This window comes from Vanessa cardui, chromosome 13 (assembly GCF_905220365.1).
Source record: "Vanessa cardui chromosome 13, ilVanCard2.1, whole genome shotgun sequence".
Classification (NCBI taxonomy): Eukaryota; Metazoa; Arthropoda; class Insecta; order Lepidoptera; family Nymphalidae; genus Vanessa; species Vanessa cardui.
This window is the reverse complement of record NC_061135.1, coordinates 7,583,667-7,609,410: the sequence shown is the minus strand read 5'-3', so window position 1 is coordinate 7,609,410 and position 25,744 is coordinate 7,583,667. Positions and strand designations below refer to the sequence as shown.

General features: G+C 30.7%; 1 protein-coding gene across 1 annotated transcript; it reads right to left on the bottom strand.

Annotated features, from left to right (window-relative positions):
• Window positions 1-216: 216 nt before the first annotated feature.
• Window positions 217-24,407, bottom strand: LOC124534814. Its single transcript, XM_047110833.1, has 3 exons — window positions 23,877-24,407; window positions 18,821-18,842; window positions 217-3,008 (listed from the first exon to the last, which is right to left on the bottom strand). Exons 1-3 carry the CDS (start codon window positions 24,039-24,041, stop codon window positions 2,875-2,877), a joined length of 321 nt encoding a protein of 106 aa, XP_046966789.1. The 5' UTR covers window positions 24,042-24,407; the 3' UTR covers window positions 217-2,874.
• Window positions 24,408-25,744: the final 1,337 nt, after the last annotated feature.

Genomic DNA, 25,744 nt, shown 5'->3' with positions numbered 1-25,744 from the left:
AAAAAAGTAACATGACTATAAGTAACTGATAAAAAAACTTTTATAATCTGTCGCTCTGGGCGAACTTACCTTACACCCATATGTAAATACGCCACGGTGGATAGGTTAATAATATTGTGACCTATTTATTATAACGTATAAGTTCTATGAAGTATAAATAGAATCAATATAAATAAATAAACGTATATTTATCTATATAAAAATAAAACACAGAAGTATTCATAAAATTATTTTAATATAAGAAGAAGTCGGATCACATAGGAAGTGGTACAGGCAGGATATCACATTGAACATTTATTTAAGACTTATGTAAACACATACAGATCAATTCACACATTTATTCGTGCGTTAACGTGATAATTAAAGAAAAATCACTTATAAATGAAGTATTAACATACTTTATACGTCACAACCGAAGGCTCTGCTGTGATATACCTACTTATTTTATTTTATAGATCTTCGTTCGTTTTCATACTATCCCCTGCGATTTGGAACTCTCATAACTCCTGAAGAGTTATAAAAAGTAATAATATTTCTTAAGAAACGTATTGGTTCCTTATTTATCATATCTAAAATTTATCCATATTTTATTATATTTTCCAGACAAGGCTCAATTGTTAAGTGAAAGAAAACAATTTTTTTATCAGAAATAAATAGGTTGAAATTTGTAAGCAGATATACATACTCGTATAATTAATATTTATCAACGAAAACTGTATACTTTTTCTTATAAGGGCCCATTTGTTAGATAAAAGGATCAAAGCACGTTGATGCCATCCACTCATTTCTTATAAGCTCTAGCTAATTAACCTTCTACGAGATTTTTCCCTTCATTCTTATTCTTTCTAATTAAAATCACCACATTTTTTCTTATTTTCGCTTGAAAATGTGTGAAGAGAACTATAATTACTTACAAACACCGGATCTATAATTTAATTACATTTCTTACACTGAAAAATAATTTCCTCTACATTGATACATTTTATTAATTTAAGACACCTATAATTTTAAAAGCTCAATCTTAATTTAAAAATAATCTTAAAAGTAATTTATTTTAACTTAGTCTACAAATAGGAAATTTACGCTGTTTGTGTGTATTTTTATTTACGTCATTATAAAAATAATTCAGATATTGTTATTAAATGCAAAAATAATATAATTCAGAATATAAAAATAATGTACAAAAATTATTCAAAATTAATAATATTTAAAAATACTTATAGTATTCGTTTTGTGCATTCGTAAGCGATAAAATATAATGAAATGTAGTATTTTTTTGTAAGTCTCTAATCGTCTATCATCTAAACATCTTTATATACATTTGAAATTTTCAATTACAATTTTCGTAATAATAGTGTACATTTTTTTTCACAAAAATTTCAAATCGTGTCGTACTTACGACATTATAAATTCATTCAATTTTTTGTATATAAATATTACAGACGAATCAGTTGTATACGATAGGAAAGTTATTATTGTAGTTTTTATAAAGATCTGTATAATTGGTACAAAGAATATTTACGATAATAATACAATCTTTATTTTTTTTTCAATATTTGATTAGAACAATTCCCGACTATGAAGTTATATATTATATGTCGCAAGTAGTTGACCTTAAATAGCCATTAAATTAACAGCCTAGCCTTTTTACTTAGCGGTACCGTTCAATATGCAGCCATTATGACATTAAGCTAGTAGTCTTCCTTTCATATAATAAGGAAATTTGCTTAAGACTCCACTGAAAACAGACAGAGGGTAGGCTATTAATTCAATGACTAATTTAACTATCTGGGGACATATATTTAATATTATGTAATTAAATTTCAAATATTCTTTTCTGAAAGATGTTGTAAATATCTTAATTGTAATAATAAATAAATGTACAAAGGATTTAACCCAATAAGGGACCTTCCCTTTGAGATACTGAGAGGTAAGCTGTTCATGGTTTTAAAGATATAATAGTATTTGTATTATATAATAGACCACAAAATGTTTTTAGAACATATCTACTTTGTCTTATTTCTAATGTGATTACATCTATATATTGCCAAAATATGTTAAACAGTTACTTCTATAAGCGTCTTTACACCGATCACAATAACATCAATGATGGTAACAGTGGTACCACTGACAAGGGAGACGAAAGGAAGACACAATATAAAGTTATATTCACTACAATTATATTTAAGCACGTTTAATATTCTGATACAAATTAGAATATTGATAAAGAGTATCAATAAATCATTAAAAATGTGTATTTAATAAATAAATTAGTACTTTGGGCTTTCACGAAAAACTGTAACTCTGAAGAGCTTCAAAATTATCAAAAAAAAAAGTTCGAAAAAAATACAGTATCAAAAACGATTGACATTTCATCTCATGAAATCTAACTTTGGTACAATATTTTAAATTAAGTCAGATAAATTATTAATATGTAATAATACTTACAATTATGTCGAAACATTATTTTGAGCCTAAATTACCGCATGAATCTATAAGGTCTTTACTAAAGTAAAGAGAAAATCTACTTAGTAATAACTATGTAAAACCATTACATTGATGTACAAATCATGTACTCACTTGCCAGCAAGTAGGCACTAACTTGCTAAGGATAACATCCTTAACTATTTTCCAATAACCAGACTAGTTTAGTGCCAAAGCCTATCGAACTGAAAATAAGAGCATTTATGAAATAAATAAGCGTTTGAAATATACTCTAATTCATTTAGAATCGACGTATTTTTAAATGATAGTAAAATTGTATTCGCTTAAGTAACTTTAAATTCGGACATTATGTATGTTTTGAAAATCGGAATCGACCGATTTAAGTGTATTATTTTTCCATATATATAAAGATATGTGTTTGAGAAATATTTAGCGTTTTGTAAATGGATTGTTTCGAGCTGTAGTGCGAGCTGCAGCTGCGGCCGTCTGTGTGCAGTTGCACAGCGCGTCGAACATACGAAGCACAAAACCACGAGCGCGACCCAACCTCTTCTTTAAATTACCTGTAACAATATAATATCAAATTATTTATATTTCAGAAACAATTGGAGAAAAAGATAGTCTATATTTACTAGCTCACATATCAAATCAAATCAAAATAAACTTTATTCAAGTAGGCTTTTACAAGCACTTTTGAATCGTCATTTTACAATTAAGTGGAGCTACCACCGGTTCGGAAAGTAGATTCTACCGAGAAGAACCGGCAAGAAATTCAGTAGTTACTCTTTTTTAACATTTAAAAAAAAAAAGTCATGTTAGTTAAACACAATTATTTAAATTAATAAATCCTGCTTGGAAATCTACAGGTATTAACTCTACGCTTTTTTATCATCTATAAAATTTTGTATCGATATGAAAGGGAATCCGATATGATGGAGATCAACACACGATCAACAGCTCTATAGCTTAATCCTACTACAGGAGTTGTAAAGACACCTCGTGGTTTAACTGGTCGAGCTCTTGAATAATCTATGCCTCATCGAATTAACTATGGATGCGCCAAAAAATGACGTTTTCTTTGTACTGAGTATATTTTAATATTATTATAAATAAAGCTATATTAAACAAGGACTATACAAAACTATATTATAAGGTATATACATATAAATTAAAGATTTGTTTATTTTTATTCCTTGTTCGATTGAAACCAAGCAAACGTATGGTGTTAAGGTTTTGTGCAAGACCGTCTGGGTAGGTACCGCCCACTCATTATATATTCTACCGCGAAACAGCAATCCTCAGTATTGTTGTATTCTGGATTGAAGGTCAGTCAGAAGGCAATGTAACTACAGGCACAAGGGACATAACATCTTATTTACCAAGGCTAGCGCCGCATTGGCGATGTCATTTATTACAGCGTCATCATCTATAGGCGACGGTGACCGCTTACAATCAGGTGGCCCATGTGTTCGTCTCTTTACCTATATAATACAGAAAGCATGTTTTCCGAGAAACGGACGCGTTTAACCAATTCCCTTGATCGATACTGTTATTGTTACAATTAAAAAACTAATGGTTTTGGAATGGGAAATATAAATGCTTGCTATATCAACTTGGTAGTCTATACTAGTCAACTTAATCGACTGTTTAGGTTGATTCGATTAACCACAATGTTGGATGTATTTGCATTATGTAGGCTGATGTAGAGCAACTGATTGTATTATAATTACGTATTTATTTACATATTCAGCCGCCCCAAGATGGTTCGAACGCGTGCAACTTAACCGATGATTGCGGGTTCAAACCCAAGCAAGCACCACTGAATATTCATTTGCTTAATTTGTTTTTATAATTCATCTTGTGCTTGACGGTGAAGGAAAACATCGTAAGGAATCCTTAGGAATCTAATTTCACAGAAATTCTGCCACTTGTGTATTTCACCAACCCGCATTGGAACAGCGTGGTGGAATGTATTCCAAAACTTCTCCTGTAAGGGACAGGAAGTCTTAGGAAGGGATATTTACAAGCTGTTGTTATTGTTGTTGTTACATATTTAAATAAACGTCATAAACTTAAAATAAATAAGTAAATCTATGTTGAAAAACCTGATCTTTTGACATGTTAAAAGACATAAAATCATTTGTTACAGTATGGCAACATCGCATTCGGTTCATAAAATTTAACCTAAAAAAAATAATCCCATATTATAGCTATATTATACAACATAATATCTGCTTATAAGACAAGATTGCCGCCACGTAGGTGTTTGAAACTTTGTATTTATATTCATTAAACCTCAAACTTACAGGAAAAAATAGTGCCATACTGGTACAAATCGTTCGAATTACGAATAGATACTTAGGATTTTGAAAAAATATTGTTTACATTCGCCCCCTGAAGAACCGCCATAATGGTACAAATGACCAAATATTTTGTCATTATCATCTCCCGGTCTATGAGGAATATATATCAATCTGTTTCGTTTAGTAAAAAGTAAAAAAAGTAAAACCGATTACTGCCGATTTACACAATCAATAGAATATCGCGCTATTCGATGCTATTCGTCGCCATAGATACTCGCGTCGGTTCAACCCGAGAAAGCAAATCGACGTGTCAAATTAATGAATATATAAGGCCATATGATATTACACGTATACACACAATATACACACAATAAATATTGATAATTTGGATGTGATCGGTTTTACGAATTTTGCCTATGCTACATCTACGTTGTGTCGTACTATAGGTATTTGGTCTCTTACTCTTCTTGTACAAACATTTTCATATTAGGTACTTTTACTAAATTTTTATTACACTTCTTTTAGAAAATAAGTTTAATGTTTTCAATGCAATATCGTAAATATTTACATAGCGTGAGATATTAAATTAACATAAAGAGCAACGAAACAAAGATCACAAAAGTCACCGAAGCGTGCAATCACAAGTCTGTGTTTTTATAGTAATATTGTATGTATATATTTACCTATTCGTTTTATACATATATACGTGTACCTAGTTAGTTGCGTAAAGTAAACGTGATCAAAAATGCTATATAATAGTTTTAAATTTAAGTGTGAATCCATATATACCAAAACAATAAAGCAAGTTATTTACTTTCAAATTTACGGTATATTATATTTAATTTATAAATAAGAAGTCCTTTCGAAACACACTGTGTTCAAATGAGACAGAGTCACTTAAAGAAACATTAAGTAATGAGTCCCCAGTTTGCCACCCTAATTTTAAGTTTAATTGAATCTTTTCATCCCTCCTCGTACTTTACTCAGTAAAAGGATATAGATAAAGACCACGTTACGTTTCAACGTAGTCGGGATTTCATTTTATTTTATAGGTACTCTTCTTACTATTAGGTAAGTGTTTGTAAAAAATTAATAGAACAAAGTAAAAAAAAATACATAAAGCATTATTGAAACGCGTTCTTGGCTATTCAAATCATTGGAATTTATTATTCTTTCTTGTTTATATAAGAACAATAAATATAAGCAAAACTGTATTTTCTTATATTAATAATATATATGTTATATTAAATCTGTATTTCAGTGTATGAAAGTGAAAATTCTGGCTTTTATAATACTAAAGATAGCTTTTGTGAAACAAAGCGAAATATTCGTGTCTACCTGTATTTTCATCATTACTAACTGTTGGCGTGGTTGAGGCCCCTTTCCTCACTCGTCTTATTGCAAGTGGACGTCAGGGTTGCCATATATTTATATTGAAGAAATAAATATAAATACAAATAATAAATAAATATGACACAAAACTCAACGATTTTTGAAGGTTAATTCGCCTGAAGAAAGAGATATTGCCTTATCCAAAGGAATGCTTCATTTGTTTAAGAATACGAATAGATAAAACCAGAGCCAGATTTAAAGGTTTAACAGTCCCGTGATACTTACTATTAAGGCTTTTATTACTTTATTATTGTTATCCATGATTGTGAACTCTGAACTTTCTGAAGCCGACCGTAATTTATTAGCTTGACACGAAACAAAACACAAAAGTCATCAAGTAATTAAACTGCGAGTATTTACAATACGATAATATTAATCAAATTTATAACAGTATTTTGATCAATTCTCATTACAATTGTGCAAATAATGTTTATGGAACTTTTTTTTTTAGTCTTTTCAATCGATTCAATCCTGCTTCTTACCCAATTTTATCTAAATTGATTCAACAGGATAGCCATGAAAGCGTTATAGACATACACACAGACTTACTTTCTATTTATTGTTTTTCATATGTTGTGGTAGCCCTATTTGAGGGGTCTGTATATTATACAGGGGGCGTAATATCGATCCCTCAACTCCAGACAAAGGCCCAGACTTGTGATCGACCGACTGTGGAAAGAGTACCCTTTCACTGAGCGCGAACTTTTACACTGAAAATTTGCACGATTTTCTGATGCATGAAAATGGCCTTGAGAGCTCTTGTTTGCTATGTCCCGAATTCTGGTTTTTGTTTGTTTTTTAACATTACATTTTAATGTTCATATTAAGCAGACTCGAGTATTTTACAAAGATTATCATAAAAAATTTTAGCAGGTTAATGAAATAAAGAGGATTACGAGCTTATTTTATATTATATGCCTACGTTTTATAACGAGACTAAAATAACTTGAAATTGTTATATAAAGTAATGCAAATAAATCTTTTAATAATGCCCACATTCCTGACTAACTTTATTAAAAGGTGTTTCGTGTTATTCATAAAATATCGTTTCGAGATCGTTATCGACGAACTAATAACTGCCCTCCTCACGTAGTATAGCTATATATAAAATACACCTAGTACGTTATATAGGTATATAACTTCTTCATCACACTTTATCTCTAACGTGCGTTTCACAGATCACTCTCCGTTTAAGCTTTAAAACACTCGCAAGAAGTGTAAACTATATCCAAAACCGTCATTAAGTTACCACGTATGCGGTCCAAGTTGTGTTCTCTGTACTTAACATTGGCTAATTCACCCTTCAAACATGAATACAGCACTACAAAGTACTGAACTTTGGCGGAATAATTTAATTAAGGAGTGAATGTCACCAAGCAAGACAAGTCCGCAAAAAACAAGAAATTTGTATGCAAAATAAAGTCTGTTTATCTAGTCTTTCATTAAAAGTGCCTTCAAAGGAATTTATCGGTGATAAAAAACTATTAATATGGTAATCCAAGTAATGGCCAAGCAGGAATTTAATTACGTCGCATGTGTGCGTCATTAATGTTTGAATAGTTTACGTGGGGTAGACCACAGTAATTATAAAGAGACGATAAATTTTGATTCCTTTTTATATTGCTGTTAGTGTGTTATTTCTTTTGTTTCGCTGATACATGGTAAGACTGAAATCTTCGCTCAGTATGTAAAAGTGACTGGCAGTAGAATAATAATGATACTTTGTGGTTGTTACGGCTTTGTGATAACCTGACCAGGTATCACTAACTCACAGGTTAGTAAACATCAAAGCAATACTTATATTTTATTGGTTTCCATATGAAGGGCGCATGAGGCAGTGTAACTACAAGCACAAATAATATAACATCTTAGTTTAGGTTGGCAGTGCATTGGCGATATAAAGAATGTTAATGTATATTTCTTACAGCGCCCATGTCTATCCAATGGTAACCACTTACCATTACGTGCCCATGGAACATCTACGCATAAAATATCTAATATCTGAGTCGCTGTTTCAGTTTGAAGGGTAAATTAGACAAGCTCAATTTAGCCATTTATTTTTAGGCCTTAAACCTTTTTATACCCTGAACACCTTTTCAATTGAAAACATGATTTATTCCTTTGAAATTGCCTTAATCTCAGCCATCATCTAGCAATTATCTTGTGCCTAAGGCTTTTCTGGACACAAATAGATTACTAAGGGTTAATCTATAGCATGTATAGTAGACTCAGTAAACACTAATCCTACTCTCAAGCATCTATCACACACCTGGGTGTGCGAGGAATTTTCCTCGTTGAACCATGAATTTTGTACAAAATTTGGCCGTCTCTTTAAGTGTGTCATTACGTGCAACCTCCTTACTTAAATATTAATCGTGAAAAATGTAGTGGTGGCTTCAGTTATTAAATATTTCCCCATTCTAACACACTCGAAACTCTTAAAACCCAATACTAGAAATTAGGTACCATGCCATGCCATCCATGGCACTATGTTATTTCAATTTATAAACAACTGTGATTTCAGGATTAAAATTGTCCAAAATTATTGTCCAATCTTATATAATTATCAACTTCTATATTAAATCAAACTCACTTCTTCTTTCGCATCTAGTTTTAAAATTGATACGCCTAATGTGTGATAATTTATACACATAGAATGTCCGTTTAATGCTATCATATACGGTATTTGTGATCTCACCTAAAAATGTAATGCTCTGCGCGTTCATAAACTGTTCGGTCAAAAACTTAATATCTTGAACTTGTATTCGTAGATAGATGTGCTTTCTTTCAATAAATAACATCAATGGGCCTTCAAGATTCACCTTCGTTGGATGCCTATTCAGGCTTAAACTGATTAGCGGAGGTAGGTAGCTATAAATACGTAGCACAGGTACCTATAAATAAGTACAGTTCCTCGTGCCTCATGTAGGCATGAGGTACCGTGTACTGAATGAACTAAATGTAAGGATGTTTATCTTTAGGATTTAGATTCCTTTCAAAATATCTTTGTATCTCTCCATTTTTAAGTTCTTTACTGCCACTGCTGATATAATAAAAAATTTTAGAAATTATGACTAGTTTATATGATTTTATGCAATCAGTTGCTGAGGATAGTACAATATATAACTTTTTGCTCATATTTAATCTCAAAGATCTGAAATGTATTTTATTTATTTCAAATGTGTTTAGTTATTCAGTAAGTAATAAATACGAGATGAAATCTTTATTTTGTATTCAAAAACCATTCTACAATTAATATTTCATATGGAATTTATAAAACGCAGTCATACTCTTATTTTATGTGAATGCTAATAATTTAAAGGTCTTGTAGCAGTATCCCAAATAGTCATATAATTGTGCCTGTAAAAACATTTGATTTTTCTCTCGAGTAATTCTCATAAGGAGCCCTAAGTATGGATGTTGGTGCACATTCGTGCCTCGGAAAGCAAATAACGCTATGAATACTACAGTTGATCTTGATATCAATTGACCATCGAAGAATAATAATGAAGGACTGGACGATCACCATCTCTTCTTAAGTTAACTTATCCGAGATAATATTGTATATATATATATATATATATATATATATATATATATATATATATATATATATATATATATATATATATATATATATATATATATATATTATTTGAATGTTCCATTACATAACTCTAATTAAGGATTTTGTGAACCGTTTTAATGAGAGATGTAACATATTTCAGCTTTCTAAACAACATAATTATGTAATACAACGTGTCGCAAACACACTTGACAATACCACATACACCACATGGTGCCGCACGTTTACGACGACAAATATATCACAAGCTATTCCCTCATAGTATTATATAAGTACAGAGGGATTTTAATAACTTCGGATATCTCTTGCTACTTCATATCGGATAAATTTTGTTTTTCCTTTTGAAGTACTATACTGCATACCGTTTTTCAGAACATGGAAAAACCGATTTAAATTTTTATAAGATGACATCGTTGATCGATTTCGATCACTCGAAGCATGTATTTAAGTTTATAAATTGTAGTTTACGTTTTATGACAATGCTTTAAAATCAATTTCTTATTTTAGTAAAGTCAAAACTTTAGATAAATTTATGATTTAATATTTAATAATTTCTGGATATAAAATATGCCGTTTACACTTTAAATTTGAAAGATCACTATCGGATCTTATGATGTTTTATATTTTAGAAATAGACACTTCCTGATGGTGGGTATTGTTGTAATATATCAAATTATGCTAATCAAACTAGATTAACTCGATGTTACTATTATTTAATGTATACTAATTAATTCATTTCATTGACCAATTTCATGAATATAAATGAAGTTATTTATATCGCTAAGTGAAACAGATACCCTAATACATTTTCGGGTTTGACGCTGACTGTAACGCGGACTACAATGGCTTGAAAATGCCTTTTATCATATTTGACAGTGTTTTAGTTTTCAATCTTTCAAGTTGGCAGTTCATTTTTATTAAGATCTTAGTATACTTTATCAATTGTTAGCGCTTGCGTTGAAATATAAATAGATTTTATGATAAGATAATAAAAAAACTGTATAATATTCCTATGTATTATATGTTTGAAGTATAAATTTATCTTATATCAATGACCTGGCATATAGCTTATCAAATTAAATCAGTAGTTTCTGAGATTCAAACAATAAATAAACTTTTCAGCCTTACAATATTAGTATATAATATTACCTTCCCATTCGACTTATAGTGACGGAGTCCTCGTTCCTAATTATACCGATGCTTAACTGTGCACGCGACTTTGTATGCGTTTGAATTTAACAAAAAATAATATTGTGGCCTAAGTTACTCCTTATTATATCAGTTATCTGCCAGTGAAAGTCCCGTAAAAATCGATCCAGCCGTTCCAGAGATTAGCCGGAACTAATACACAGACAGACAGAGAAAAATTGTAAAAAATGTTATTTTAGTATATGTACCATGTACACATACATATGCATTGAGTAAAAATGGTCGATTTTAATATTACAAACAGACGCTCCAATTTGATTACATGTATAGATAAATACCTAAATGGGAGATATTTGACAAACGTCATTGACAAGCAACATCTTTATTTCCTTGACAAAGACAACAAGTTAAATTTTCCGAACATCAAACACCGTACTAATAAAGAGCGCCCTTTTCATGTACGATGTTGATATTTTTAAAACACCGAACATGTTCAGACAGGTTTGAAATTTGAAAGGTACTCGTGTGTTTCGCATGCTTTGCTGGCATTTGATAAAATGCTATTTACAAAAATGTAACTGAGGGCAGATTTTTTGGGCGTTCTCGTTGAATCCAATTTAGACACTAAATTTCACGTAGCGTAGTATTTTTGTTATGTATGTATCCCGATATAGTAATATCGATTCTTAGCACATTTAAATGTGATTGATAATTTAAATGTGAAAGTAACTTTATCTGCCTATCTGTTTGTCGTCCATCACACGACCAAACCGCTGAAACGAATTTGATGAAATTTGGTATGAAGCCTTGAACTCCCAAAAAGGATATGAACTACTTTTTTGCCTAACACATGACAACCAACACCCTAAAACGCGAGCAATGCCGCGGGCGACTACTAGTTATAATTTGACATTTATTGTGTTCATAACTATGCAATTTCCGAAAGCTATTCTTAAGAAACTGTTTGTATAAAATTACATGAAAATGTCACCATGGCAATTTTCTTTAAAAAATGTTGAGCCGTTTGAACGCCGTATAACAATAATTCCATAATAACGTAACATATGTGTATATCCGAAAAGAAACTATGCAAGATATTCAAGATTAAACAGATCTGTTCTTAAAAAAAAGACTCGAAATAATAAAATCGATTAACAGAGGTATATTAAATTTTGGTGAATAAAATATAAATGATTAACTATTAAGTTTATATTGCAAAAAAAATCGTATGAATAGCGAGGCCGTTACCCCGACTATGATGAAATATAACAGACAAGGCGTATCAAAGCCATATTTCCTCGTTTATATGCTGAATCTCTTTATTACTTTTATGAGACGTTATTTCTTTCAAAGTTACTATGAAAACATTTTTAACTTTATTTATAGGTACTCATTGTAGGACTTTTTTCTTGTCCATCTTGGTAAGTAGGTACCACTTACTCAACAAATATTTTATTAGTAAATTTTTAATTGGGGAAAAGAAAAGGTTAAAGCACCAATATCTATCGTGGTAACCAATTATCACCAGCTCAACCTCTACCTAATTACCTGTCTTATAAAAAAATTAAAATTAAACGCCAGCTTTATACTACAAGGTTTTAATTGTTAACCAGCTATGCCCGCGACTTCGTGCGTATTTGAATTTAACAAAAAAGTTATTATGGTAACCTAAAGTACTCCTTATTATATTAGCTATCTACGAAAATTTCGTCACAATCCGAATCGGGTCCGGGCCGGCCATTCCAGAGTGTAGCTGGAACAAACAGACAGACAGACAAAAATTTTGTTTTGGTATATTTACCGAGTTAAACATATGCATTTAGTAAAAAGCGTTTTTTTTATATTACAAACAGACACTCCAATTTTATTATACGTAATTGATTATTGATAAGGTAAAAGATACAAAATTATTTTTAAATGAGGAATTAATAGTCACTAGACTTTAAAATTGGATTTAAATCATCTATCTTCATGAAAAATTCATAACACTGAACATCCTTAATGTCTTTTACTCGTAACAAATAATAGGAAGCGGGGGTGTGAGGCGGGATGCGCCGTCTAGCCGGTTAGCGAACCGACATTGTTACAATCACCCACGGGTTCCTGAACTTCAATAAAACGCAGTCATATATATTGATATCTTTTTTTATGGTATAGGTTGGCGGATGAGCATATGGGCCACCTGATGATAAGTGGTCACCATCACCCATAGACAATGACGCCGCAAGAAATATTAACTATTCCTTACATCGTCAATGTGCCACCAACCCTGGGAACTAAGATGTTATGTCTATTGTGCCCGTAGTTACACTGGCTCACTCACCCTTCAAACCGGAACACAACAATACTGAGTACTGTTATTTGGCGGTAGAATAACTGATGAGTGGGTGGTACCTACCCAGACGGGCTTGCACAAAGCCCTACCACCAAGTAATATCATATAATATTTTCAAATAAATAGACATATGAACTGAAAATAATCGTTACATAGTATAAAACAAAATCGCTTACCCTTGTCTGTCACTATTTATTCTTAGATCTTTGAAATTACGCAACGGATTTTGATGCGGTTATTTTAATAGATAGAGTGATTCAAGAAGAAGGTTTTTGTATGTATGTTATACAATGGACAATGTAGTAAAGAAACTCTAATAATTTAAGATGTTTCTAATTTGATGTCGTAAATAAATAAATGATGTAGAATATTTAGTATCAGTATTGCACCCGTGCTAAATCGGGGCAGGTCGCTAGTTACTGTAGAAATTTTGGCCGCGTGGAATGGTGGCAAGAATGCTAGTGGCATTTATGCGAAGAAAATACACTTTTAATTTTTTATCATGGCAAACTTTTCGATATTTTGATTACGCAAGTTAAATAGGAGACTTGTGTATATAGTCCTGTATTTCACGTTTATTTTCAGTGTGTAAACTCTATGGAATGAATTCATAAACACGGTATCAACTAAAATAAATACGTTATGTATATATTTGAATTGTCATCCTTATTAAGCTTATATCAATGTTGTAGCGGGTAACACGAAAACGTCACACAAGCTACTAGTATTTACTCATTTATCTAATCGTTTGAATTTAGGTGTATTTAATAAATATAAAGAATCTTTTCTTTGACCTAAAGGAAGTTTTTTTAAATGTAGTATAAAGAGTTCCAAGTCTACACCCACGCTATGCTAAAAATGGAAATGTATCTTTATAAAATATTATAACATCTTTACCAATGTATTATGTTTGTGAATATCGTATTAAGAACATATTTCTTTGAAATCTTGTTTCTTTCTACATAAATAAACAGTAAAGAACGAATGAAAGCAGTCTTTATTGAAACGCTGCAAGGAATACTTTTGCGAAGCTACGTTTATATTTCTCGTCATAAAAGAAAACTTTTAAAGGATTACTTTTGATCTTTATTATGTAAAATGAAATAATTTACTTAAAAAACTTTCATTAGTAAGGGTTTCCTTAAGGTTTCCTAAGTGGTATTACAATATTTTATAACGTACGTGTAAGTACTCGGTAAAATTTGGTTCTGCATACACGTAGTACATTTTTAGTTAATCTATTAACTCGCATTTGCAGCGTGGAAGACAAAAGGACTGTTCCCTTAACATTAAAAGAGTTTCTTGTGGGATACAATAAGTACATTGGGCTACCAGCTATTTAGTTGTAGTCCCCTAGACTTTGACAGCTTAAAAGCTTACTAATGACTTAAATAGTAATATATTCAACTAAGATCTAATTTAATCAATTTCATTTTTTAATTCAATATCATTGATTATTTAATTTATTTAAGAGAAGCAGACGACAAAACACTACTTGATAATAGCCGGTCATTGTCAGCCATACACAATGGCGTTGGGAGAAGTATAAACCATGCCAGACATTTACAATGCGCCACTAGCCACGGGATTAAGATGGGCCTTTGTGCCTATAATTACACTGACTCACTCTCTGTTTAAAGCGGAACACAGCAACACAGTATAGCTATTTGTATGTAGTCGAATTGAGGTTTGTACAAAGGCGTACCACATTACATGTGTATCAAATTGGGTGAAGAACGAATGTGCGGTAGCTGGTCACCACTGTCCATAAACATTGCCCACAAGTAATTAACCTTGGGAGCTCAGATGTTCTATATCTTGTGGCAGATACACTGGCTCAGTCGCCCTTCAAAACGAAACACAACAGTACAAAATATTACTGCTCAACAAAAACAACAAACTGCTCGGCAGTACAAATATATTTTATGATGAGCGTAGATATGGTACTTACGACGATCAATTATTAATTGTATCGTTATATTATTAAGACTGAATGTAAATTAATTCAAAATTATTATTACTAACTTGTAAATGTCGCTATTTATACTAAGAAATAATTAGAAAACATATTAAATTATGTTACAGAATATAAATATTAAGCGTTTTATTCAGTTCATTCAAATGAAGGTCTTCGTTTATTATGTAAATGAAACATTAAAAAACGAAATCAGCACTAAGTACGCGTCTACGAAATAATATTTACATAACAAATTTTAGACATCAATATAATGGTTTTATGTAAACCAAATTACGGCCAAATTGAAGTGAGTGTATTTGATTATTTTAAGACTTAATTAACTCTCAAAAATCATTTTTACTTCTCTTAAAAGCGTACCAATTAGTGATCGCATTGAGTTTAAATGAAACTTCACTTAACACGCAATAATTATGCTAAAAAAAAACCAAGCGACTGACCAAAATTAATATTTTCATTTCATTTCCTTCAAATCGTTTCGTTTATTTTTAGTTAGTGGATTTATTTTTGGGTCGTTATTGTCTAAAACGAAAATAAATGGAAAAAAATATGTTATTAAAACTACAATTTTGGTGGAGACAATTTTTAGTAGCTTTAATGCATTAAAAATATTGAACACTAATTGGTTTAGTGGATACCCACTAGACCAATTAAATTATTTTGCTTAATTAAGACCTTGTTAAACGGATATTATACTTAATACTAACGTCGGAACGTAAAACGATCGTTATTTCGATTTCAGAATAACAAAAGGAAGTCGTCGTTTATTTTAAACAGCTTAAACATTATTCTGTTTCCAGACATGTTGTTGTTTCAGGCAATTTGATATATTTAGTAATGACGCAAAGATCTTCTGAATGTCCTATTGCTTGAACTCTCTTCTCTTAAGAAAAGCATGAAATGTAATCCACTATGCTGTTCCACTGGTGGTTTGTTTTCGATCACGGCTCACGGATGAATAATTATAAAAATTAAACACATTAAATAATAAATAGTGGCCGGATTTGGACCCACAATATATTAAATTCTACGTATTCGAAGCAGCCCTCGGCTCCAAGAACTATTTATACATTTTCTAGCTTTACTCGTTAAAATCACCACTTAAAACAACATCTTCATATAATAAACACAACAGTTTTGGAAAGAACCGTTTCATTATTTCTTGTACCTAAAAGCTTCTGAAATTTTGAATATACCTACTCCCTAATATTACTTGTGTAGTAATCAAATATCGAATAAAATTATCAAAATATAAAAATGGAAATAAATGGAGGACTTTTAACAAATCTGATTAAATTAATCTGTACCTATGAACTAGACATAAAATAAACAATGCCAAAAATGTTCAGCACTTTTCTTCCTATTAATGGATTATCTTTTTATAATTCTAATTTTCTGTTAACAAACTTTAGAATTATTATAATTTTTATAAATATTTTGAATAAAGAACATTATATATTATAATAATTTCTAAAAGTAATTTTGGACTCATTCCTGTCACTAGCATAGATAAAATATCAATTGGGGCATATTATCATGACTCCTTTGAAACATGAGTAGGTTCAGTTATCATAATTACTTTGGTAATTGGTAACTCTTTTTACAAGCTATTATTTAACACACTGGATAATATGTGTGAATCAAATACTTACTCAAACTTTTAAGCTACTCCCCCTCAAAGTTTTGACAGTGACATTTTATATGATATACTATATACATTTAATTAATGTTGCATGATTAAGCAATAATTAATTAATAATTGTAACTACCCATGCCGAATTCACACGGGTAACATAATGGTTTTATTGTTAATTAGAATTTTTTATTACTTATCTTTATTCGCCCGTGCTTTTACCCGCATGCGAGGGAGCATATATTTATAATTTGTCGGTTAGAGATATAAAAATGTATGCCACATTTCTGATTATAATGTATCTTTGTATATTTTTTCATCGGACAGAGGTTTTGACGTGGTTGATTAACAAATATTCATCCATTCCAACTGTCATATTTATAATATTAGTAAGATTTAAATAGATTATTTCAGCGAGATAAATTTAGTAAATTTTTCAGTTTTCGTAAGTCAAGTCAGACAATATTACAATAAACATACATACAATGTATTTTTTATCTGTTATAGTTTTGACAACTTTCTCTTTGTAAGGTTAATAAATTAGAAAAAGTTTTACTAAACATTATGCCACTATAACAGATAAGATATCCCCTTGATTACTTATATGCCTAGATAAACAGTCAAATCTAAGATCTTGTAGGAAAATAAGTGTCCCAAACAGTTGGCTAAGTAAACGCACACGAGTAAAGTATTAGTGTCACGCACACTAAGATAATAAAGCAAGCTGGCTATTTTAGTTGTTTTTTGTAGTTCAACACTATTTATATAAATAATATATCTGTGATAAAATTAAACCCTACATGCTCCTTTACTCTTCAAATCACAACATATGTAGAATACAATATGTTGTGGAAAGTATTGAAATTTGAAAAGAAAACTAAAAGATATATTTCAGTGAAAAAGATGACATAGGGGAAGGTTGCTATGATTGGACCACTTAACTTTATGACATCATATCTCATGAAATATCATCGACAAACGGAATCAAAATGTTGTAATATTATGCTATTTATGTTAATTAATCATATATAAATTATTGGCAATGTAAGTTGCAAGATTTTAAAAATATACTAAAATAACTTTTCAATAAGGAGTTGCTTTCTTTGGACCACCGTCACCTTGAATGGACCACTAAGTTGCCATCATTGGACTTAGAAACATTTGTATTAACGGTCCAATGAATGTGACTCAAATGAAACACAATAAGATTTACTTTTATATTCATAAGTTTTTATATTAGAATTTTTTTTTTTTTGTGAACTAATATTATATCTAATTGTTTAGAAACTTTCCACGAGATCAACAATCAATTACAATAATTTCGAGTTGGGACTTTCATAGAGAAAAAATTATCATATTTATTTAATTACACACAAATTTTCATACGGAAAATTTACACGGACAAAAACATTTCTTAGAATTCTACTAAGTGAAAATAATTAATTCGCTAAGTTTCTTTGATTGGACCGGTCCAATAATGGCGTCACAATAGTGGTCCATTGATGGCAACTAGGTATATCAACAGAACGAAAGCGTATATTTAAAAAAAATGTTAAATAAGGTAAAAAACTTCATCGTCTCTGTAAAAGCAGATAAATTTGCTATCCTGATGTATTACAATCATCAAACATTAATAAATACAGTGCTATTTACATCAGTTTGTTGATGGCTCGGTTTTTATATCACGGTCGCCACTGACATGGGTGTTCGCATTACTACGTGCCACGTGTCTCAAGCGCACGGAGGTTTGGCGGATGGACAACGGGTGCGGTACTGTTGCCTAGCATCATATTGAACTGGTCATAGCACGCATAGTTTTTGAAAGAATTAGGTGGTCCAATGAAAGAACCGGTCCAATGATCGCAACCTTCCCCTACTCTATTTAAAAAAAATTAAAGTTAGTAACGAATCTAGATATATTTAATATAAAAATATTGATTAAATAACAATAAATCATGTATTTTTTTCATATATTCTGTATTCTTTTGTATATTTTACTTACCCACACCTGGATCTTGAGATTCCTGAAACAAAGAAAATGCAAATGAAAATCAGCGTCTACATGATCAGAAATAAATATCGTCGTTAAACGCAGAAGCCGGCAATTCATAATTACAGAAATAAACGATGTTGCGATGAAAAACTTGCATTATATTTTACTTGTATCTAATAAAAGAAACTTTATATACAAATACTTTAAATAATAAGAATAATGTCATAAACAACTATTTCTATAAATGTCAAATTAATTATTTAAAAAATTATACAAAATAATAAAAGTCAAAAACACACACATCGCTTGGAAAACGATAGCCTTAATATTTATGTTAATTTCATTGATCAAAAACATATAAATATTTATATTTATGAGCCCAATCAAAGAACTTATGAAAAGAAAAAATATATAGCCATCTCATTCTCGTGGTAGAAAAAGGATAGCAAGTCTATTAGTTTTTTTTTTCAAGTTAGGTTAGATATGTACGATAGTCTACAACAGGCACGGTGACATTATCTTTCAGTCAATCTATTTGAATGCGCGCGCACCATGTTAGTCAATTTCATGAATTTCAACAAAATTTACTTGAAAATTCACGTCAATTTTTACTTGTACTACTTGTTGGGCTTTACGCATGCATGCCTGGGTACTATCCATTTATCGGATAAGCTACCGCCAAAGAGCAATATTTAGTATGAACCCCCATAACATATCTAGCCCCAAGTTTGGTGGCGCATTGGCGATATAAGGAATGGTTAATATATAAATCAGCGCCGTTATCTATATGCGATAAGGAAAAAGTTTCCATTTGCCCACTTGCCTATATTAAAAAAAAAAATTTGAAGTCAAAAAGTCTATATTAAACTTTTCAACTCTTTAGGTGGTGTCTTGATAAGAAAATTATACCAACTTTGAATATATTTAGCGTATGTAAGCTGTTATAGCTTAATTAAGTAATTAATGTAACAAGAAATCTACAAATATAAGCTAGCAAGTAAATATGATCAGTGTTCTAATTGAAGTTTGTATACAGGCTTAATTAATATCATTTATTCCATTCGAATTAATAAAGATGTTGGCCTAGTTTAAAGCAAATGTTGGTAAACTTAAGAGGAAAGGAAGCAGGCACTTGAGAATTGAGATATTCGAAGACGTAAATTGGGTCAAATGTTGGTTTAAGGATTTTCTTATTGGTTTATTCGAGTTGTATATATTTTAAAATAACTATAGACTTGACATTTTTCGTATCGAGTCTTAACAATAGGTGCTCCAGTTTATAGAAATAAAAAAATGTTTGGTTGAAGCGGATCAAAAAGAAAATAAAACATTTCTAGGTTGACAAGTTAAGCTTTATGAGTTGATCACAAATGCTAACTTCTATCTTAATGGTACAATTTAGGTTTACTCTATTATTTATAAAGTAACGGGATATATTATACAAACTATTTAGGTCGTCATAATATAAGTAGTTCTAAATATATAAAGGATATTGAAATGAAAACAAAAACTCGACAAAATAATTTTAAAACTAGTAATAAATAGCATTAGATTAATTTTAATAGCAAAGAACTGTTATTATTTCTAGGATTAAAATACCCGAAAAAGCATGAGTTAGAATCGATATGCATTTTATGAGGTAGCTGTTAAGTAAATAGTTATTTTTTACTATTTAATATAAGTGATCTTAAAAAATAAATAAATGCATTTTTAAGTATAGCAACATTCGATGATAAGGAAAAATTGTTTTCTAAGTTGCTAATCTATGCAAATACAACTATAAAATTAATTATCTTCTATTATAACTGAACTCTAGAGCTAATTACTTTGAACCCTACAAGTTTATCAATATATCATCATAGATATGATTGACATCGAACTTAATAATAGTCTTGTATTTGAACGTTTAAACGTTCTGTTTGACGTATTAGTATTGCTAACAAGATATTTATATTATTTGTAATTGCAAACATATTTTATGCATCGTAGGAAATCAAAAGAACGATACGTTCTTCGATTTTTGTATAGTTTCTTTTGCGAAATCTGCTACCTGTAACTTAGTCTGCTCTTGAATATCAACAAAATTTAAGTACCTACCAAAAATAATTATTTACCTATATGAAATGTGAGTTTTTCACAATAAAGCATGTATGTAATCATTGAAAACCTCTTAATTGTAGTCAATAATAATAATTTAGTTTTACGATGGTTTTAATACGTATTAATGTATACTTCCTCCAATTATTTTTAATTACTTTTTCCTAAATCTAAGTTTTATATATAAAAAAGAGAAAATTGAACTACGAATTTCCATTAAAAACTCATATAACTTCATATTCATAAACCGCCATCAACCGCAAGGGGTGGGATTTGATAGATTCTCGTTCAATAGAGATTCGGGGATAATTTTAGCTTGTCGAGAGGATTACAGCGAGTTCGAATGAGTGATTAATCGACATATCGGCTTACTACTATCGCCGAAGCTATACATTTATATTTAAGTACTATAATACTGACAGGAATCGGGCAAGTATGAAAATACTATATGTAAATACTATGTGTATATTATTTTCTACCGTATGTATTCCTTCCTACCCTTAGCTCACAGGGATATGCACATTGGTAGGGAGGCCTAACCCCTGCCGATGTGCACGCGTCACCAGTTACGTTACAAAAATGTGTAAGCCTTTCGATGACACGTTGACAATGGGGCCCTGGGTAAGTTGACCTTCTTGTCATGAAGTTAAAACTGATCTCAAGTCATAGATCTTTACCTAATAAACCAAGTACACTTGAGTTCTAAACTGAAAATGTCTAATCTAACACAAAAAAAATAAAAAATATTTTAATTTAAATAGGTTTTTACAAGCTCTAAATTGTTATGTTATCGGATAATTTTAAAAGAAAGCCAAGGAACTCTTTCATTAAAAATATCTTATCATCTTTGATAGATACTGTGTAACCAAGACTACTAATCATTATTTGTTGAAAACTTTTATGTTTATTTAAATAATAAGGAACTTGCCCACGAACCGTCATAGTGTTCATATCGATGTGATTATGTTTTAATTCTATTTGATACGAGTATATATTAAGAAGTATTGTTATAAATTGTTTTAAAAATCTTAAAAAATAATTGTGGTTTACCGTTCTTTACAGACTACAAACTTTAATATCATCGAAAGTCAATTAGCGCAGGTCTATTAACGAAATCAATAAACGATTCCCACAGGTTACAAAAAACTACAGCGCCAATACGTAGGTAAATAAATACACTTAAAATTAATTCTGAATTATCGTAAACGACAAAAATTCTACATTTTATTTAAATTGTACGATTAAAATCTTGTATCGTGTAAATCTGTTCCTATTTGTAATTTTGAAAATTCTTCCCTAAAAAAATATGTTTTTTTTTATTTACTCAGAAATAATATTCATCGTACCGCTTAACATTGACATCATTTACCACATTTTAGCTACTAGCTTAGATGTGGATAGTTTTTCATAAGATCCAGTTGGGTCTTAAATGTGTTAAATGAAACTACACGTTTTATATTTCTTTGGTATTTTAAAGCATAGAAAAGGTAATCATGTCGTTGTGCCATAGTTTGTTCTCCTCTTTCGTAGGTCAATGACCTCTTCGTTTTGACAGTTGTTTTAATATAACATTGGTATGAAAAAGTATTATTGAAGATATTAAAAAAATATATCAAAAACATTTGTTTTATATAATATATATCTATCGAATATTCATTATTTTGCTGTCGGTATAGATTTTATTACTTGAACTAAAGTATGAGAAAGTAAAGGGCAGTTTTATTATTTTCTTTTATGTCATTTGAAGGTCAGTATGTTATGGCTGCGTTACCGCTTACTTTGATTTGGTAAAGGAGGTGCGGTTTTACTAAGGCGTTGTAAATTGTTTTTCGTAAATACAGATTATTGCGTTTCGGAGGTGGGCACGTATTGATATTTTATTAAAATCAGTGTCACGGTAATGTCGACACTACATAAATAGAGACATTCTATATTAAGATACATTTAGTACATAACGAAAGTATTCCCAAATATGATTCAAATCCAAACCTTTTCATGTACAGCAAACGTAATAAACTAAAATATAAATATATATAAATAAATTTCGAATTAATATTAAATTCGAAATTATAGAATATTGCATCTATTTGAATTCGTAGAAAACGAGATTTACAGGTCTTCATAAAGCTTGGACGCCGAGTATTGTAAATAGTAGCCTTAATCTATATTTATTATAGCTCATTTCATCTCGATTTTTCTTGTATATCTTAAATAAATAAATAAACATGTCATAGATATCATAATTATCCATGATTTTGAATGAATAATCATACCAATTTTCAGACTTGTATCATATATGAAAAGAAAATAAGATGACAACGAAAGAAAAGTAGAAAATAATGGAAAACGAGAAGGCTTTGAGCTATCGTGTGTAAAATCATAAAGTCGTTAACCTGCACCTGCCAAACAGTTCTTAAAGGTCGGAAGTATCGATCAAACATCTATCTGCCACATATATTTCATTTTATCAGATAAACGTAAGCCGATTACCAACTAATCTCGCGAATATCACACATTCCCGCTTAACTAAAACATTATTTGTCCGAAAACATTCATCCTATTTAAGATAGGATTATTTAGAAAACTGCAAATTGGCCTAGCCATTACTAGTATAAAAACCTTTAAAAATAGACGAGCATAAAAAATGAAAGATGTGCTGCTAAAATCGAGATAGTAAAATGATTAGATATATTACTTTAGAAATCTTAAAACACATTCGTGATGATAGTATTGATTACCTGTCAAGGGACCATTATAAATATGAAGGTTATAGTGAATTTTAAAATGTGATAAGCATGCAGAAAACGAGTGTATCGATATCATGTTAAAGACTATTTAGGATGACAGCGTAGCTATCGAAGAAGCTATATTGCGCTCTATAGCAAGTCTATTCCTACATGAACACTTACCGCCCTATCATTCCCATACATCGTTTTCCTTACCGGGATAAATATACATTGATACTTACGAATAATTTGCTTTTGTCTTTCTCTTTCTGTTTTATTTCTGCCTCTTTTTTTGCTTCCTGTATAAGCTCATCAACGAATTCAGAGGCCTGTCGCAGTTTTTCCGGATCGCTCCTGAACTCCTCAATCCTTTCATTTAACGCTGTAGTTTCTGAATCCTCTCTCATTTTGAACTACTCAGTATATCTATTTGTAATGTCTTACAGGTGGTTCTATTCACAACCGCGATAAAACACAAACGCCACGAAAACCGTAAACAACTTTGTTATTCAAAACATTAGAGAAGTAATGAGAAAATATTTTTGGAAATGATTTTTGTTTCAGGGTCTTGGCGGGAATTCAAAAGAGTCAGTCATAACTGATTTTTTCTGCTACGGAGGCGTTAAGCAATACGTTTGTCAGCTACAGTGTGTCCGGAGGTACTGACTGACTGGGCCGTTTTCGATCATGCGCCGCCAAACCGTCGCGATTGTACGGAACTACGGAGTGCACGGTAGATGCGACTACAGATTAATCCTAATCACTAACCATGACCGCTGTAGAGCTCTCGACTCAACTTAAGGCTAATAAACACTAAATTGAGTGCAGGTGTACGCGTAACACCTTTAAATCAGTAATAAATTTGCCTTTGCATCATTCTCGCTGTGTGCCTTGATAGTCTTTAGTTTGACTGACAGGAGATTATACTCACATATCTATGTATACTTTTACCTAAGTGTTATTATAATTTAATAAAAATATTAATAACATTAAAATGTACTTTGCACATGGTATAATAATAAAAGTTATAATATACACATATAAAATTAAGAAACCCGTCCTAATAAAATAAAAATCTTATGTGTTTTATCTACAATACCTAAGTACACATGTGTAGAAGTTGCTACTATTAAGTGTCTAGTATAATACCGTTCTCTCAAGTTCCATACTTAGTATAAATAACTCTGTAGTGCACGGATAATAAATACAAAATTCATTACACAATATGGACCGTGAAGTAAACGCACAATACATTATTTATTAGCGCGTGTATGCAAGTTAAATATATTTCACTCAACTGCCCTTGACATCGCGTTAACTAAATCTCATGAATAAAACATTTCACTTATTGTTGTAGGTACTCGCAGATATACAGTTAAATTATTGATTGAACTGATTTGTGCAGGTCTGCCTAAAAACGTACCACCATATTCTCATATTCATATTCTATTAACTTTAAACTCATCAATTAGAGGCGAATAATACATCTTCGATAACTTTGTTGACGGTGTTGTTAAAAACTAAGATGACTTTGCTCATTTCCTTCCTTAAGTACTGTAGTTTAAAAAGGCTTAACGTTTTCACGGTGTAATATTAAATAAAGGCTAGCTTTGCCTTAAAATGACTTGCAAATTCAATATACTTAATGCTTTTAGTAGTCTCATTATACTTTCTTAAGACTGTCGCGAACCTCGAACGAGTCCCTCACATATAGGTAAGTATTTCTATGACTTTTTTATTACTGCTTCGTATTGTACCTACTATATATAATATATCCGACAATATTGCACCAATAAGTTTTTAAACGAGTATAGGAAAGCGTTATTACGTTTTTAAAAACATATGAACTTAACTGAACCATTGTGTTGGTGATTAATCAAATTAATTAGATAAATATCAAAAAGATGGTCCGACATTCGGACACAAGTTAAAAATCCAAATGTAATCCCACACTGCAGAGACAAAAATAGATAAGTGACCAGACACATTTAAAAAAATAATAAATAATAGTAATGTGAGACTTCTTAATTAATCACAATTACAAAGACATGCATATCTTGTTCTTTGCAAATACATAGCAACTTGACGTTTCAAAGATAGATACCGGGAT

What these genes read in the sequence shown, in the direction of transcription:
- LOC124534814 (XM_047110833.1), bottom strand. Translation starts at nt 24,041, where the DNA reads ATGAGAGAGGATTCAGAAACTACAGCGTTAAATGAAAGGATTGAGGAG. An exon ending in AAGACAAAAGCAAATTATTC is followed by an intron (nt 18,843 to 23,876) that starts GTAAGTATCAAT and finishes TCTTTGTTTCAG; the next exon opens with GAATCTCAAGATCCAGGTGT. An exon ending in ATCTCAAGATCCAGGTGTGG is followed by an intron (nt 3,009 to 18,820) that starts GTAAGTAAAATA and finishes ATATTGTTACAG; the next exon opens with GTAATTTAAAGAAGAGGTTG.